This window comes from Phlebotomus papatasi, chromosome 5 (genome assembly GCF_024763615.1).
Source record: "Phlebotomus papatasi isolate M1 chromosome 5, Ppap_2.1, whole genome shotgun sequence".
Taxonomy (NCBI): Eukaryota; Metazoa; Arthropoda; class Insecta; order Diptera; family Psychodidae; genus Phlebotomus; species Phlebotomus papatasi.
Window position 1 is genome coordinate 4538052 of NC_077226.1, and position 15362 is coordinate 4553413.

The window sequence follows — 15362 nt, forward strand, 5'->3', positions numbered from 1 at the left end:
ATATGCGCAGTGCATGATTGCAATTTTACCATTTTTTTAACTAATTTCTCTAAAGAGTAAGAAATCAAATGTTGATATATAGATAAATGTAATACTGGAGTTCCAATTGGCATATTTTAGAATGTCAAAAAACTGGTTTAGATCATTTATTTTAAGCGAATTATGGAGTATTTTTCTTAACTGGCCGATACATACTTCCCTTACCTTACATAGAAAAAAATTCACAGCTTTCTAGGCAAGGCTAGCCATTACTGGCCAATCTAATATATTTTTGGATAAATTTGGTTATATATATAATATAATTTGGTTTTGGAATATCACATTTGTCTTTTTGCGTCGCGTTTTATATTTTCATTTCGATGAAATGGTTTTTCCAACAATTTTATTTCCAAAGGAAAAGTAACACTTTAGAAAAATTGAATTTTTTCGATAGGTTGTTTCACTACAATGATAGTTCCAATTAGGCCTCAGGCTTATAAATAATACCTCATTTGATATTTCGACAGCAATATTTTCAGAAACTGTTCTAGATTCAGAGGCATGTACTTTCACATTTGAAGGCAAAATTGTACCATATGCCTTGGAACAAATCGATATTGCTTTTTATTTGTCTTTTAACAAAAAATTAAGAACTTTTAATATTAAATGAGGTATGCATTGGATCTCAATGAATTACAGATTTCTTTTGTGTAGTAAAAATTAAGGTTTATTTTCGATTTTCCAGAAAAAAGATGGTAAAGTCTGAACTGCAGAGAGCACTTTTCCCTTGTATACAATATTTAATTAACTTTCTCTTGTGAAAAAATTATTTAGTAACATTTTTATGATTTAAATTTAAAAAAAAAAATAGACCAAGAATCAGAATATTAGAATATCATTTTAAAGTGCGGTAAAGTGCCATAAAGTGCCACATTTTTTATACAGATTGTAACAGCATAAAAGAATTAACAATTGAATGGGTTTTACCACAATTAAGACTACAAATTATCAAAAAAGGTCACGTTTTAATCCAGAATAGAAATTATGAGAATAACGCAATTGATTCTCAAAAATTCCGAATATCTTATTCCGAATATTCATCTCTCAAGTATTACAATATTCAAAAAAAAATAAAATAAAAAACTCGCTAGAGACGAGAAAATGCCAAATTTGTCCTAATTAATTCCCCTCGTTGGCAAAACTTCATGAGGTGATGACAATTTATAGGTTTCGTAGCATGAAAATTGGTTAAAAAACACAAAATAATTGTAAATGTAAAAATAATAAATAAAAATTAAGTAATATGAGATACAAAATAGTCGTAAAATAGTACTGAAGAACCATAAGTTGAGAATACAAATATCATCTTAAATTTCTTTTCTGAATTGCTCTTGGCAGTTAAATAAAATATTCTGAAAAAACTAATACCTGAGATAGATTTTTATAAGATAGATAGATAGATTGTATAGGGAGCATGGTACGATCTGTGGGCTGCAGACACCTAGGCTCTATTTGAGCCCCTTATGTCTACCCAACAAACCTTACTCCAATTCTTTTAAAACGTGGCTGAACTGCAGAATATCCTGAGCTGCCGCTCTTTTGTGATCCCCCAGTGTCAGCACTTCTTTCTTAAAGATCTGAATTTTCTGGCTTGAGAATTTGGAACAATAACATAAAATGTGTTCTACTGTTTCCAGACTCTCTCCACAACCCCTGCAAGTTGATGCAACGTCTACACCGAACTTTGCAAGATGTGAATTTAGCCAGTGTCCTGTATAAATTCCTATAATAACCCTCAAATTCCCCCTGTTAAGATTTAACAAGAGTTGAGATCTATTTAAATCTAATCCATCTATTACGGATTTCGCGAAACTACAGCCTTTTACGTTATTCCAAAGTGCTGTATGCTCTATTCCTGTAATATATTGGAAGATCTCTTTCCGTAATTCTTTCTCAACTCCCAAGACTGGTTCAGGGCCTAAAAAGTCCTGATATACACCAATCTTCGCGAGTTTATCTGCTATTTCATTTCCTATAATATCGTCATGACCAGGACACCACAGAAGAATAATATTATTATTCTCTGCTAATCTACAAAGCTTAGCCCTGATCTCCTTAACGATTTTAGATGTTATAATACCCTGATGTGGCGAAGAAAGTGCCTTTTTGCTATCAGAGATAAAATAAATATTTTTTTCCTGTGGGGTTTTCGTTCGACTTCTGCCAAGAAAACTGTTGTGAACCTTCCCATAGAAAAATAAAATTCATCACCTAGAAAAAAGGTATTTTAGAAACTCATACCTGATAGATTTTGGAGGAAAGTATATTGGTATGTGTGATAGAATTCTCGCTAAAGTGTTGGAAAAAAAAACCTTAATAATTTAGCTTTTTGTTAATAAAATCAATGGAAACTCATTTTAGCATGTTTCGTGTTTTTTTTTGTTAATTTAACACAAAACCGCAAAAAATGGGGAATAACCTAGTGGGGGAAATGGATTTATAAGTCCCTAAAACTATTGTAGAAGTCTTACGAAATTAAAGAAAATTAATATTTGCTTTCTATTGAGAATATCTGAACTCGGCATTTTATATCAATTTGGTATTCTACGTGATTTTTATGCTTTGATTTCTATGTTATTTTACTTAATCTGAGTTTTTCCAAAGAACATATGAGTATTGAATGTTCTGACACATTTGTGATTTGCTTATATGGTGTATGGTCTGCCGGGTTTTGTGGAAATAATTTTTGTCCAGTGGAATTTTGTGGCAAAAAAAGTATGAGAAAAACAGAAACAACATCAAATATTAGTTTACTTGATAAAAATAGTCATTACTGTAAACAATTAAATTAATAATTTTGATATAAGGTAAATGTACCAGCGATCGTCAGTGTTCCTCGGATCGGAAGGTTGTCCCGCGTATCGGCACCCCAAAATAAAATGTACTTTTGACAATTATTCACTGTATTTTAGTATTTTTCTTTAGCAAGATGCATCACGTTAGTTCATATTTAATCTACAGAACCAATTTTGTCGTCGAGTTTCAATCAAAATTGCTATTATTTACCTAATTTATTGAATCACTATATCAGAGTCTTAGCAAAAAATGCGCCATTTATCACTTTCTTAATATTTCACGCGAGAATTTGTCTGCAAGAATATGAGGAATTAGGTTTGATTAAAATGATTTACAAATCTGTGTTAATTAAAAAATGAATATTCAGTGACTCTAATTTCACTATCAATATACCTTTTTAATTATTTCGGCAAGGAATATTGAAAATAAATTATTTTTTGCGAACAAGTACGTTTTCTTTCATCTGTTCCTCGAATCGCCACATTTTTTTCGTGGAAAATTGCGCTCAACTCGCTCAGCTGTCATCTTCACAGCCATTATTAGATGTTTTTGTTGTGATAGAACAATTTACCAGTGAAAGTTTCATTAAATTTAACAATTTTAGAAGTTGTATCATGTGAATACACAGTGCACAGTGTAAGGATGACAAAGAAGCTTCAGAAGCCTTGTAGAGTGATTTAGATGCCAAGAAAGCAGGAGAATCCTCATCAAAAACATCTGTCGATCCGTGGCTCATCCCCTTCCGATTCGTGGAACACCTGATTAAGTCCCTTCCGATCCGCGGAACACATTGCATCCTTACAATTACACCTATATATTATTAATCTCCGTAATTAGAAAAAGTGTCAATACACGAAAATGATTAAATGGATCACTAATATATCAATTGGCGTGTAAAAAATTACCAAATGGTGTTTTGGAACTCATATATTCAACTAAATATGGAGCATGTCTCTTAACATTCCGATCCGTGGTACACTTCCCTTATTCCCAAGATTTTATAGAAATGTGTTCGCATGAGTTTTTGGCGCGAATCGCGAACAGCTGATTTTTGACATAACCTCCAAAAAGTATCTACGTCTACGTCATCACCAACCCGATCTGGCCCACCTTATTACTTTGTTAATTGTTTTTATTCATCTTGTTCTCACAGAGGTCAGCAAACAAACAAACAAGTGTCAGCAAACGGGAGAATTTGGCATATGAGACTCCGAATTCTGCCCTTTAGAGGTGAATATGGGTTATCCCAGGTTCCACAGTAGCAGAAAATGGAACAGAAAATAATTAAATCTATATTTTTTGCAAGGTTAATGTTCATTGTTTACTTTTTTTTTGAAAATCGTTAAGTTCGTCTTGGAAGGGTCAGCGATGATTTGAACAAAGATAAAAAGATATCCGCCCTGTTTCTCGACATATGTAAAGCGTTTGATACTGTTAACCATGGGCTTTTACTGAGAAAGTTGCATGCTATTGGGATCAGGGGTATCACGGAGAATTGGTTTAGATCATATCTCGCGAATAGACGACAATGTGTCAGGATAGGAAATGAGCTGAGCTCATATCAGTCTGTTGAATCAGGTGTTCCCCAAGGCTCTATCCTAGGACCAGTATTGTTCATTATATACATCAGTGATGTTCATAATGTGGGTTTAAGGGGACGCCCCACTACATATGCGGATGATCTGGCCATCACTTACTCGGGTGATACCCTGGAGTTGGTTATGAGGGACATGGCTTATGATTTGAGTAGGCTGAAGTTGTGGTTCAATCAACATTTCATGCTGTTAAGTCAGAAATCCAGATTCATGATTTTCTCATTAAGGGGGTCCCCTCAGGTATCACCGCTGTGTGTTCATTCCAATAATTGCGTGGTTCAGTCTATGGAGAGTGGGGTCTGTGGTTCTCGATGTTTTGAACTTAAACGGGTGTACGTGTTCCGATATTTGGGAATCAACGTGGACCAGGCCTTGAACTGGAAGGAACATGTTGAGGGTTTGCAGACACATCTTAGGCTCTCGATGCGCTACTGCTTTAAACTCAGGGAGGCATGTCTGCGCAGGGTGGTGTCGTCTTTCTATTATGCAATGGTGCAGTCTAAGTTGCAATACGGTATTTCTTTTTGGGGTTCTACATACCCTTCACATTTACGAAATTTAGAAGCGGCACAAAGAATACTTATGCGTATTATGTCGTTCAGGGGAAGGTTTGAGAGTTCGCATCCATTATTCAGGGAGTGGAATATTCTGACTCTTAGATCACTCTATGCGTATAGAACTATGAGATTGTACTTTAACAGATGTGGGGAAAGAGTCTTTAGACCACGTAATGCACAACCGTTGATAGGTGTACGGCTGCGAGAATCATTTTTGATTCCGAGGCCTAGAAAAGAGTTTTTCAAGCACACGTTTGGTTACTGTGCCCCCAGACTTGCGAACTCATTGTTTAGTGTGTTTGGGCGTGATTCGTTTTCATTTGATGAACTGAGGGCTTTTCTTGTCAATGCGCACGTGGATTTTATTGCAGGACTCTACTCTTGAATCTTTTTTTTCTGTTTGGATTTCTTACTTGTCGATCCCGGCTCTCCCTTGACATGCTCCTTTTTTTCCTTAACAGTAATTATTATTATTAATCGTTAAATCATAAATCGTTAAAAATCTATTATAAATCGTTAAAATTACTCATATTTATTAAGTTTTGTTATTAAGTTTTGTTGTAATTTATAACTTTAGTTTTATTTATTTATTTATTTTTATTGTTTTTTTTTGTGATCTTCAATGGCGAGTTTTATTTTTAAAGTATCGTCTGGACTTGGTGGAAATTTCTTCGTCGTGACTTATTATTCCTGGCTCGCTTTGGGGTGGTCTGATTTTTTTTTGATTTTTTTTTAGAGTTTCTATTTTAATAAACACGGACTCGCATGGTATGAGCTTGTCTTATAGCTCAGGGCCTGACAAGTGGTCCTATGCTGCGGGGTCTCTCTCTCCTGGCTTCACTAGGCTCTCTCTCCCCTGGGATTGTGAAGCTGTGGCCTATCTATGTGGAGGCTAGCTATGCGTTTCCGGGATCCATCGTCATTGCGGGTGGGTGGTTTGTCGCGGCGTGGGGTCCTGCTAATTACCCGTGACGATGCTGATTTTTTTTTCATGTTTTATTTTGGATTACTCGCTCGCTCTGCCCACTTTTTTCCTTTTTCCTTTCCCTTAATTTAACAGCATTTTTTCAGTTTTTTTAGAAGTGGAAATATTAATAAGGATTTTCTGATATATTGCATTTATTCCTTATTTATTTTTTATTGGAGAATCTTGAAAATGGGAATCTTCACATTGTAATGTGTGACTTAGTGTTCACACTGGGGCGTTTGCCCAAATGGCTCACAGCTCAGTTAGAGCTAGCCATTCACCCTCTCACAATGCTTAAAATCGCGCAAAATTAGGCAGATCAGCATTTTTCTGTTACATTTATTAAGATGTGCTAATGAAAATCAGTTTTGTATAACTTTTAATTTGTAACCATTTGAGACTTCTCTGGCATATACAACCTGAGATGGAGTTTTTCCACCGTTTTACTCCGGAGTAGGTTGGTTACCAACGCTAAGACGGCGGTGGACGCATAATTACAAATCTTACACAAAGTTATATTTGTATTGCGCTTTTAAGTCATTGATGATGAAATAAATATCTATCTATCTATCTAATATCTATCTATATTATGTTCGGGTTACCATCGAATTCTCTCGGCTACACTTTCGGAATATTCACACATACATTTACATCTTCAACGAAAATTATTGGGGAATCAGTGGCGCAATAGGCAAGACCGTTGGCTCTTGGGCGGATCGATTCCCTGGCTCGATTCACTGTTGTGAGTTCGAGTCCCACCCGGTGCAAAGATCTGAATGTTAAGAAAAAGATATTTTCACTGTGATATAACGTAATAAAAATGCACCGCCTCGCCCAACAACTCCGGGAGCATGGAAGAAGCATTCACCACACTACGGGAAGGCGCTCCTGGGCGGTCTACAATGGACTTCGCAAATTCTTCCAACACGGGATATGACATTGTAAAAATGATTACCTTGTAATAAATATCTCGATACGATTAATAATAACGAAAATTATCATTTATCTTACCAAAAAGATGTTCAGAATTGACCTCCAGAACTGTATTTTGTAAGTGTAACATACCTTTGTCCTCAATGAGTAAATCACGAAGTTCAACAGTCTGCGATGTTGCTTCGCCTCTTTCATTGCGTACAACCAAACGATAGGATCCCTTATCGTGCTCAGCAACTGGACAAATTTCGAGTTGAACAGCAAATTCACCCTCTTTTGTATTCTCAACCTTTACTTGATGTCGTTCACCTTCCTTAACCTCATTCTCTTCCTTTAGCCACGTCACCTGTGGCTTGAATTTTGACACCACCGAACACTCAATCACCACAGTCTTCTTCTTCACAATCTTTATGAGTTTTGGCTTGTCTTTTATCACAGGAACAACTAAACAATGAAATTAAAACAAAAAGGAAGGTTAATTACAAAATGAGGTTATGTCTAATGTAACAAAAAAAAATCACTTACTTTCAATATTGAGCGTGAGATTGGCATTGAGCTCTCCGAGGGCATTTTTGATGTTACACCGATATAAGCCCGAATCATGCAATTCGGGTTCAGTTAATTCGAGTTTAATGTCATATTCATCTCCCTTCTTAACCACAGACATCTTCACACGTCCACCATCACTGACAGTTTCGCCATCTTTTGTCCATACAACTGTCGGTTCAGGATTAGCCTTAACCCTACATTGCATTATCACTAGTTTTCCATTATTTTCACTGACAATCTTTGGTTTCTCCACGAATGTCGGACCATCACCTTCGGGTTCTGGTTCAGCTTCGATGTTTAGATTGAGATTAGCATTGCTTTCACCAAATTCATTTTTAACATGGCACCTGTAACGGAGACAAAAGAATAAATGAAAAATTTTCTGTTTAAATTTCTAGTGACCGTTGTAGTAAAAGAGCCGAATTATCGAGAGTCTACTGTATTCAACTACTTTTTTTTCACTTATTAAAGAAAATCCGGCTAATTACAGAGGATGCCGGGTACACAAAGATCTCAAACAAACAAAATTTCCGCTACAAAGGGCTGGCAACGGGACAGGAAGAAATATTCCTGATGGTTCACAACACTCTGAAATAATAGCACCTCCGGTGCTATCATCGCATAGCCGTGATAACAATCCGCCCCAGCCACTCCCTCGCAGAACTGGAATATCATATGCACAAGCAGTAAGGCAGGACAGGCAATGGCAAAGACACAATTCTGATATGAGAGAGTTTCCTGGAGATTCCGGTTCAAGTGATATGCAACTGATGTTGAGCATGATGACGGATCTTATGGCCCAAATGTCCGATATGCTAAAGGCCGTGACAGCTCTCGTTTCCAAACTTACATGATGACTGAGCTTCTTAGAATAGTAACTTGGAATGCGAATGGCCTGTGTCAACACACACAGGAATTGAGAACTTTTCTCCAATATCAAAATATAGACATATTGCTTGTATCTGAAACCCACTTTTCAGAAAAATCCTACATTAAACTGCCGAACTATAAAATCTACCACACACAACACCCTAGCGGCAAGGCTCACGGTGGATCCGCGGTCATTATCCGGGATAACATTAAGCATCAGGAACTTCAATCTTTTTCATCTGAGCAGATTCAGGCGACCAGTGTGCAGGTTCATGACTTAGTTTCTCCAATCTGCGTGACGGCTCTCTATTGCCCGCCTAGGCATGCCATCTCTTAACTCTTTCGCGTCCATAGGGTCATATATGACCCGGGGAAAAAAGTTTCTTTTTGGCTATTTACATTAATTGAAATCTAACTGGAGTCTTGAGAAAATGAGCCAAGAATCTTACATCCTTCTATTATGATGTCGTGCACGAACAGATAGATTTCAATTAATGTAAATACCCAAAAAAAACTTTTTTCCCCGAGTCATGACATTACCCTATGGACGCGAAAGAGTTAAGCATTCTTTGAGGGCTTTTTCTCCACTCTCGGGTGTCGGTTCATAGCTGGGGGTGACTTCAATGTCAAGCACACAAGCTGGGCCTCTAGAATCATCACCCCCAAAGGCCGGGAACTTTTCAAAACAATCCAAAGCATGACTTTGTGTACTTTATCATCTGGTACTCCAACATACTGGCCAACCGATACAAATAAAATCCCCGACCTTATCGACTTTTTTGTATGCCAAGGGGAATAGATACTAAATGTTGCCAAATAGACCCATTGTATGATTTATCTTCTAATCATTCCCCAGTAAAATTGACTCTATGCTCTAAAGTATTGAGACTAGAACAACCAGCTAAACTTTGCAACAAAAAGACAAACTGAAGTCAATTTCGAGGAATTTTAGAAGACACTTTACCCAGGAGTTATCCTCTGAAGACAGAAAGCGAGATGGAAAATGCTATCATTAGTCTTACAAAGACTATACAGGCTGCTGCATGGAAGTCTACACCACCTCCTTGTGCTACTGCCGCACAAGCTGCTGTCCCGCAAACTGTCAGGGAGAAAATAGCAACTAAGAGGCGACTTAGAAAAAGGTATTAAAAAAACTCGGTCCCCTGATGATAAAAAGGCATTAAATAAAGCCACCAAGGACCTTAAAAAGTTACTCCAAAAAATTAGTAATGAAAATTTTGACGAATACATAACTCATCTATCACCTAACCGAGCTTCTGACTATAGTCTCTGCAAGGCAACAAAAACTTTAAAAAGACCTGTAGCTCAGAATCCTCCTCTCCGTAAACCGGACGGTGCATGGGCTAGGGGTGATAAAGAGAAAGCTGAGCTTTACGCCGAACACTTGGAGAAAACCTTCACACCGTGGCCGTCATCCAATTACCAGTCTGTCCCGGAAAACAGATCAGACAGTCGAGATGAGAAACTATAAAAACCATGCAAATAGCAAACTTCACAGGGTGCGAGATTCGAGAGACAATTCGTAGGATGAATCCCAGAAAAGCGCCAGGCTATGACTTGATAAATGCTCGAGTTCTTCAGGAGCTTCCTTCTAAATGCATTTGCATGCTGCGCGACATCTTCAATGCCATTCTCAGGCTCAAGTATTTGCCATTGCATTTTAAGGTTGGGAAAATCATCATGTTCCCCAAACCGGGAAAGCCCCCTGAGGTGGTGACTTCATATCGCCCTATCTGTCTTCTACCGTTTTTTGCCAGACTTTTTGAAAAGCTGCTTTTGTTGTGACTAAAACCCATTGTTGATGAGTTAAATTTGATCCCGGACTTCCAGTTCGAGTTTCGCAGTAAACGCTCCACTATTGAGCAAGTCCATAGGGTAGTTAGACGGATTAGCGGGGATATGGAAGCAGGAAGTTTTTTGAACAACCGCTTTTTTGGATGTGCAACAGGCTTTTGATAAAGTCTGGAAGCTAGAAAGCTGTCTTCCGAATCAGATGACAGCCATCCTGACATCTTATCTTAGCAATAGGAGCTTTTTTGTGACCTTTCGGGATTTTGACACCCATCTTCACCCTATAAAAGCAGGCATTCCCCAAGGAAGCGTGCTGGCCCCTTTGCTATTCGCGATATTCACTGCCGACATTCCTATGAAAAATAACTCTAAAGTTATGATGGCTACCTACACTGACGACACTGTCGTTCTAGCGTCAGATCCTGATCCAATAATTGCGTCCACAAAGCTCCAGGAGGCCATCAACATTATGGAAGAGTGGATGAATCGGTGGAGGATAAGTGTAAATGAGTTCAAGTCAGTACAAGTAACCTTCTCGCTCAAAAGAGAAACCTGTCCTCCTATTAAACTCAACAACGAAATCATCCCTGTTCAGGACGATGTGAAGTACTTGGGACTCCATCTCAATAAGAGACTTACTTGGCGAAAACACATCTGGGCGAAAAGATGCTAACTAAGCCTGAAGCTGCGAAAGATGTACTGTCTGATAGGCCGTAGATCGAAGCTTTCTGTGGACAATAAGCTATTGCTGTATAACAGTATGCTTAAACCTATTTGGTCTTACGGTGTGGAGCTGTGGGGTTGTGCCTCCAAGTCTAACATCAATATTATTCAGCGATTTCTAAACAAAGTGCTAAGACAAATTGTCGATGCACCTTGGTTTGTACCAAACGAAATCATTAGAAATGACTTGGGGGCACCCGAAGTGAGAGACGTTATTCGAGAACGAAGACGGAATTATGCGATCAGGCTGCAGCAGCACCCTAATCCATTGGCAAGAGATATTTTGATCAACTACGGGTCTTCTAGACTGAAGAGATCGCGCCTACCAAATTTGTGAATCACTTGTAATTTTAACTTCTTCGTTTTTTAGTCTTCTTTTACCAATGTCTTCCTTTCAATCTTCATTGTTCTTTTGTTAAAAATGTGATAATAATTTGAATATATATAGAGGTCATGCCAGAGGGCATGCACACTCTCCAAGACTCTTCTTTCGCGAAAATATTTGCTGAATGTATATAACTCAATACAGATTGCAATAAACTTTGGGTCGATAAAAAAAAATTAAAGAAAATACTGTGATAGGGTTAAATTAAAATATATGAGATAGAGAAAAAAAAAAACTGACCTGTAGGTGCCGCCATCTGGTGAACTGGGATCACGTATCTGGAGAATGAGGTCATAGACGTCTGGTTGGTCAGGTTCAGTAGACTGTGTCGTTTCAATGGCGACTTTTGTGGATTCTTTGACAATATCCTGGCCACGATACCATGTAACCGTTGGCTGTGGCTTTGCCTTGCATCGACACTTCATGGTGATCAGGCTGCCTGATTCGTTTGGAATGATCCTCGGCTTCTCGATGAATGATGGAGCAAATCCATTTGGATCGTCACCGCCTTTTTGTAAAAAAAACAAAAAGTGCATTTTTGTCTCAGTTTAAAGGAAACTATCAGAGTCAGAGTGGGATATATATTGTTTTTTTTTCGATTTTGGACAAAATGGCGAATTTTTTAAGCGCTGTAAGCCAAGCAGGCAATGATAGATGGCGCTAGTTAAAATCTTACCTTGGAAATTGAGGGCAATATTGGCATTGCTTTCTCCGTAGCTATTGAAGGCGTTGCAACGGTAATTGCCGCCATCATCACGAGTCGGATTTGATATTTCGAGGGTTAGCGTATAGGTGTCGCGTGAGATGGCACGTCGGGACATTTTGATGCGACCTGTATCAGCAATTGGTGTACTACCGCGAAACCATGTGATATCTGGTACGGGATGAGCCTCAAGAATGCATTCCATTATTAAGATGTCACCCTCTTGGCGAATTGTTGGTTTCTTGGGGAAGCGTGGTGATTTGCCATCTGGAATTCTGTATGGCAAAGTTTTTTTTTGTTTTTTGGTTGTTTTTTTTTAATAAGGCCGAAGGATAAGTGTGAAAATTACCAGTGACACAAACCACATAACTTAGAAATTAATATAAAACCGAAAAGACTTTAATTTATTGAGGTTATGGCAAGGGTATCAGTGACAATTTGTAGCTTTCGGAAGATACTTTCCGGACTACACCTTATACTTCAGGAGACTTTAATATTAGAAATAGTTTAAAATGTTAAAATAGAGTTTCAAGGTTTAAAGTTCTTTTTTTTTGGTGAAAAATTTCGAAAAATATTTGGTTTGTGTCCTGGATCTAGATAAATTTTCATTGATGACTCACTTTGGCTTATCACCACCCTCAAAATTGAGGTTAATTGTGGCAACACCTTCGCCATGTTTATTCCTGGCTACTGCCCGGTACTCTCCCCTATCCCCATTCACCACCTGACTTATCTCCAGGCGTGCCATGTGATAGAGCTTCTGATCCAACTCCAAACTGATGCTATATCTACCTCCGGCCTTTATTTCTTCCTGCCCATGGTACCATTTGACAGATGGCTTCGGATCACCTGCACAGCGACACTCGAACGTTATCCTACCGCCATCTTCACTCTGCCTAATCACAGGCCTTTCCGTGAACGTTGGCTTAATGCCGTCATCCGGGACTGGAGCTTCATCGCCTGGAGATTTTTTGTTTTTTTTTTTGGTTTCTTCAATCTTTTATTTTTATTTTTATTTGGTTTTGTTTTGTGTTTCTTTATTTTTTTTTTTACTAAGGCCACCCAAGTTTGCTCTAAATTGCGCCATTTTGTTTTTTTTTTATTTTGTTTTAGCATTTTGACATTACCTGAATCATTCAAGTGCTGCCATCTTTCTTTTTGCAATAAGCACTCAAAACTACGCAAATGTCATTTTTGTTTTTTGTTTTTGGTTTAAGATTTTAAAAACGAAAAGGACAAAAAAAAATAAAGAAAAATATGCGTGAGAACAAAGCAGAGCTTTCATTAGTTTTTGTTTATTTTTTTTTTAATAAATATTTTCGTTGAAATTTTATGGTGTTTCTGAGGCTGTTATGATAGGTTATGATTATTAAAAATAAAGTTCTTATTATTTTTTGTTTAACTAATTAATATTAAGGTATTATTCAGTAAGCAAATTAAAATATTAAGTATGAATTAATTTATTCTTTTATCAAAAAATAATGTTTTTCTTTAAAATTTCATTGAAATATCGTGTAAATATCAGTTTTATATATCCTTTCCTTTTTTTGTGCATTTTCAACCGAAGAAACACCATATTTTATTATTTGACACCTTCTTTTTTTGACATTTCGCAGCCGCAAAGGCAAAGAAATTAAAAGTAAAAACAAAAAATAAAAATAAAAAATAAATGTGGTAAAATTAAACAAAACGCAAGTTAGAGCAGCCAGTGTGTCCAATTTTGTTTTTTTTTTTGGTAAATTTTCAAAAGTAAAATAAAATATTTTGCTAAATTATTAAAGGTAAACTTACTGTCAAAATTGAGACTAATGGTGGCATTGCTCTCGCCTAGTTCATTTTTAGCTGTCACTTTGTACTTGCCAGCATCTTCAACTGTCACATTTTTAATTTCCAACGATGCAAAATAGAAATGGCCGTCATCTTTGCTGATTGTTGGCTAAAAATTGGGGTTGAAAAATGGAATTATTTTGAGTCAAAGTTGCTAATTTGTTTTTTTTTTTTTTTGGATTATTTTGTTACCTTGTGCCTAGGTGTTTCTGACACAACATTTCCATTGTGTGACCACGTGACCGTCGGCTTAGGATCAGCCTGAATTCGGCATTCAAATAACAATCGTTTTCCATCGTCTTCTTGTCGTATTGCCGGTTTCTTTGCAAATGTCGGTGCTACACCGTCAATTTGCTTCTCTTTTGGCTCATCAGCAGCTGAAAACAAGAAATAAAAAGAGAAGTTTAGAAAAACAAGACATAAACGAGTGAATTGAAGAAAATCCTAAGAATACCATTAAAAGAAAAAGAATGATCTAGAAAAGAAATAGGAAAGCATAGTCTACATGACAAATGCAAAAACGGGCTACGTCTAGTCATCTTTCCGCACAAAGTTATCCATAAGGTCACATAGAGGTGAAACGATGGAGTGACATGAAATCAGTGATGTCAGAGGACCCAAAATTTAAGGAAAAAGTAGTTTTTCTGCTTTTGTAGTGGTGGTCGCCAGGATTTCAAGAGAAAATGTCGCAAAGATTGCTTTTTATGGCTCAAACAAACTTGCAAATGAACGACGACCTTCTAATGACGATGTTTTGTCTCGTTTAAGCTCGCATAAACTATATAGCTTTATTTCTTTCACCCGGGCGCTGTCTCTCGAAACCTTCCACACACAAACCTACGAAGGAAATGTTCCGGAGTATTTCTTTTGAAAGTGTGGTGAATTTCACAAAATTTCACCACTTTTATTTCCAGGGAATTTCCATTGGATTTGGCGCCTTTCCAGTAAATTTCCAATGAATTTAGCGCGATTCCAATATATTTCCAGTAAATTTGACGCGTGTCCAGCGAATTTCCGCATATTTCCCATGACACCCATGACACTTTCCAAAATGTTTCTAGTGTTAAATAATTTATTAAATTGATTAATTGATTTTAACTTATTATTTAGTTGATCGTGCTCACTTTTGAGCAAAATAAAATAAGTTATTAAAATGTCAGATTATCCACTTTAGCAAACACTAAGTGCTGAAAATCAGAAGTAGTAGCTCAATTTTTCTAAATGCTTGTAAAATTTTATTAAATAATAGAGATAACTCAGTAATTAAAATAAGACTGAAGATAAAATTAGAATTTCAATGTATTTTTTCATCCTTTCCTGAATTTTCAAACATATTAATAAATAATTTGAATGTCAAATAGAACCCCATCTAAGCTTGCTAATCTAACCAAAATAGGGAAAGGATACCATGAGTCGCTAGATTAAGAAAAAAAATTCATAATTAATTAAAAGTATAATTTCAAAAAACAATACCTAATTCTTATAATTTAGTATGTGCCAATTCAAAATATATTGATGCAACTAATTATTTATGAGTATTTGATTTTTTATTGTTTATAGTAAGGCCATGTAACTCCGACGATTGCAAAACTCGGATGCCGCGACC

The 15362-nt window shown here is 36.8% G+C and overlaps 1 protein-coding gene across 16 annotated transcripts in view; it reads right to left on the bottom strand.

Annotated features, from left to right (window-relative positions):
- Window positions 1-15362, bottom strand: part of LOC129808827 (twitchin) — a 182519-nt gene that overhangs the window by 153356 nt on the left and 13801 nt on the right. For 15 of the 16 annotated variants that reach the window (XM_055858741.1, XM_055858739.1, XM_055858736.1 and 12 more), the window contains exons 2-8: window positions 13949-14133; window positions 13721-13865; window positions 12550-12889; window positions 11903-12204; window positions 11467-11734; window positions 7413-7783; window positions 7020-7331 (exon numbers count right to left, since the gene is read on the bottom strand). In XM_055858741.1, coding sequence (XP_055714716.1) covers window positions 7020-7331; window positions 7413-7783; window positions 11467-11734; window positions 11903-12204; window positions 12550-12889; window positions 13721-13865; window positions 13949-14133 — 1923 coding nt within the window. The remainder of the gene's footprint in view (window positions 1-7019; window positions 7332-7412; window positions 7784-11466; window positions 11735-11902; window positions 12205-12549; window positions 12890-13720; window positions 13866-13948; window positions 14134-15362) is intronic. The other variant, XM_055858737.1, reaches the window with a different exon arrangement.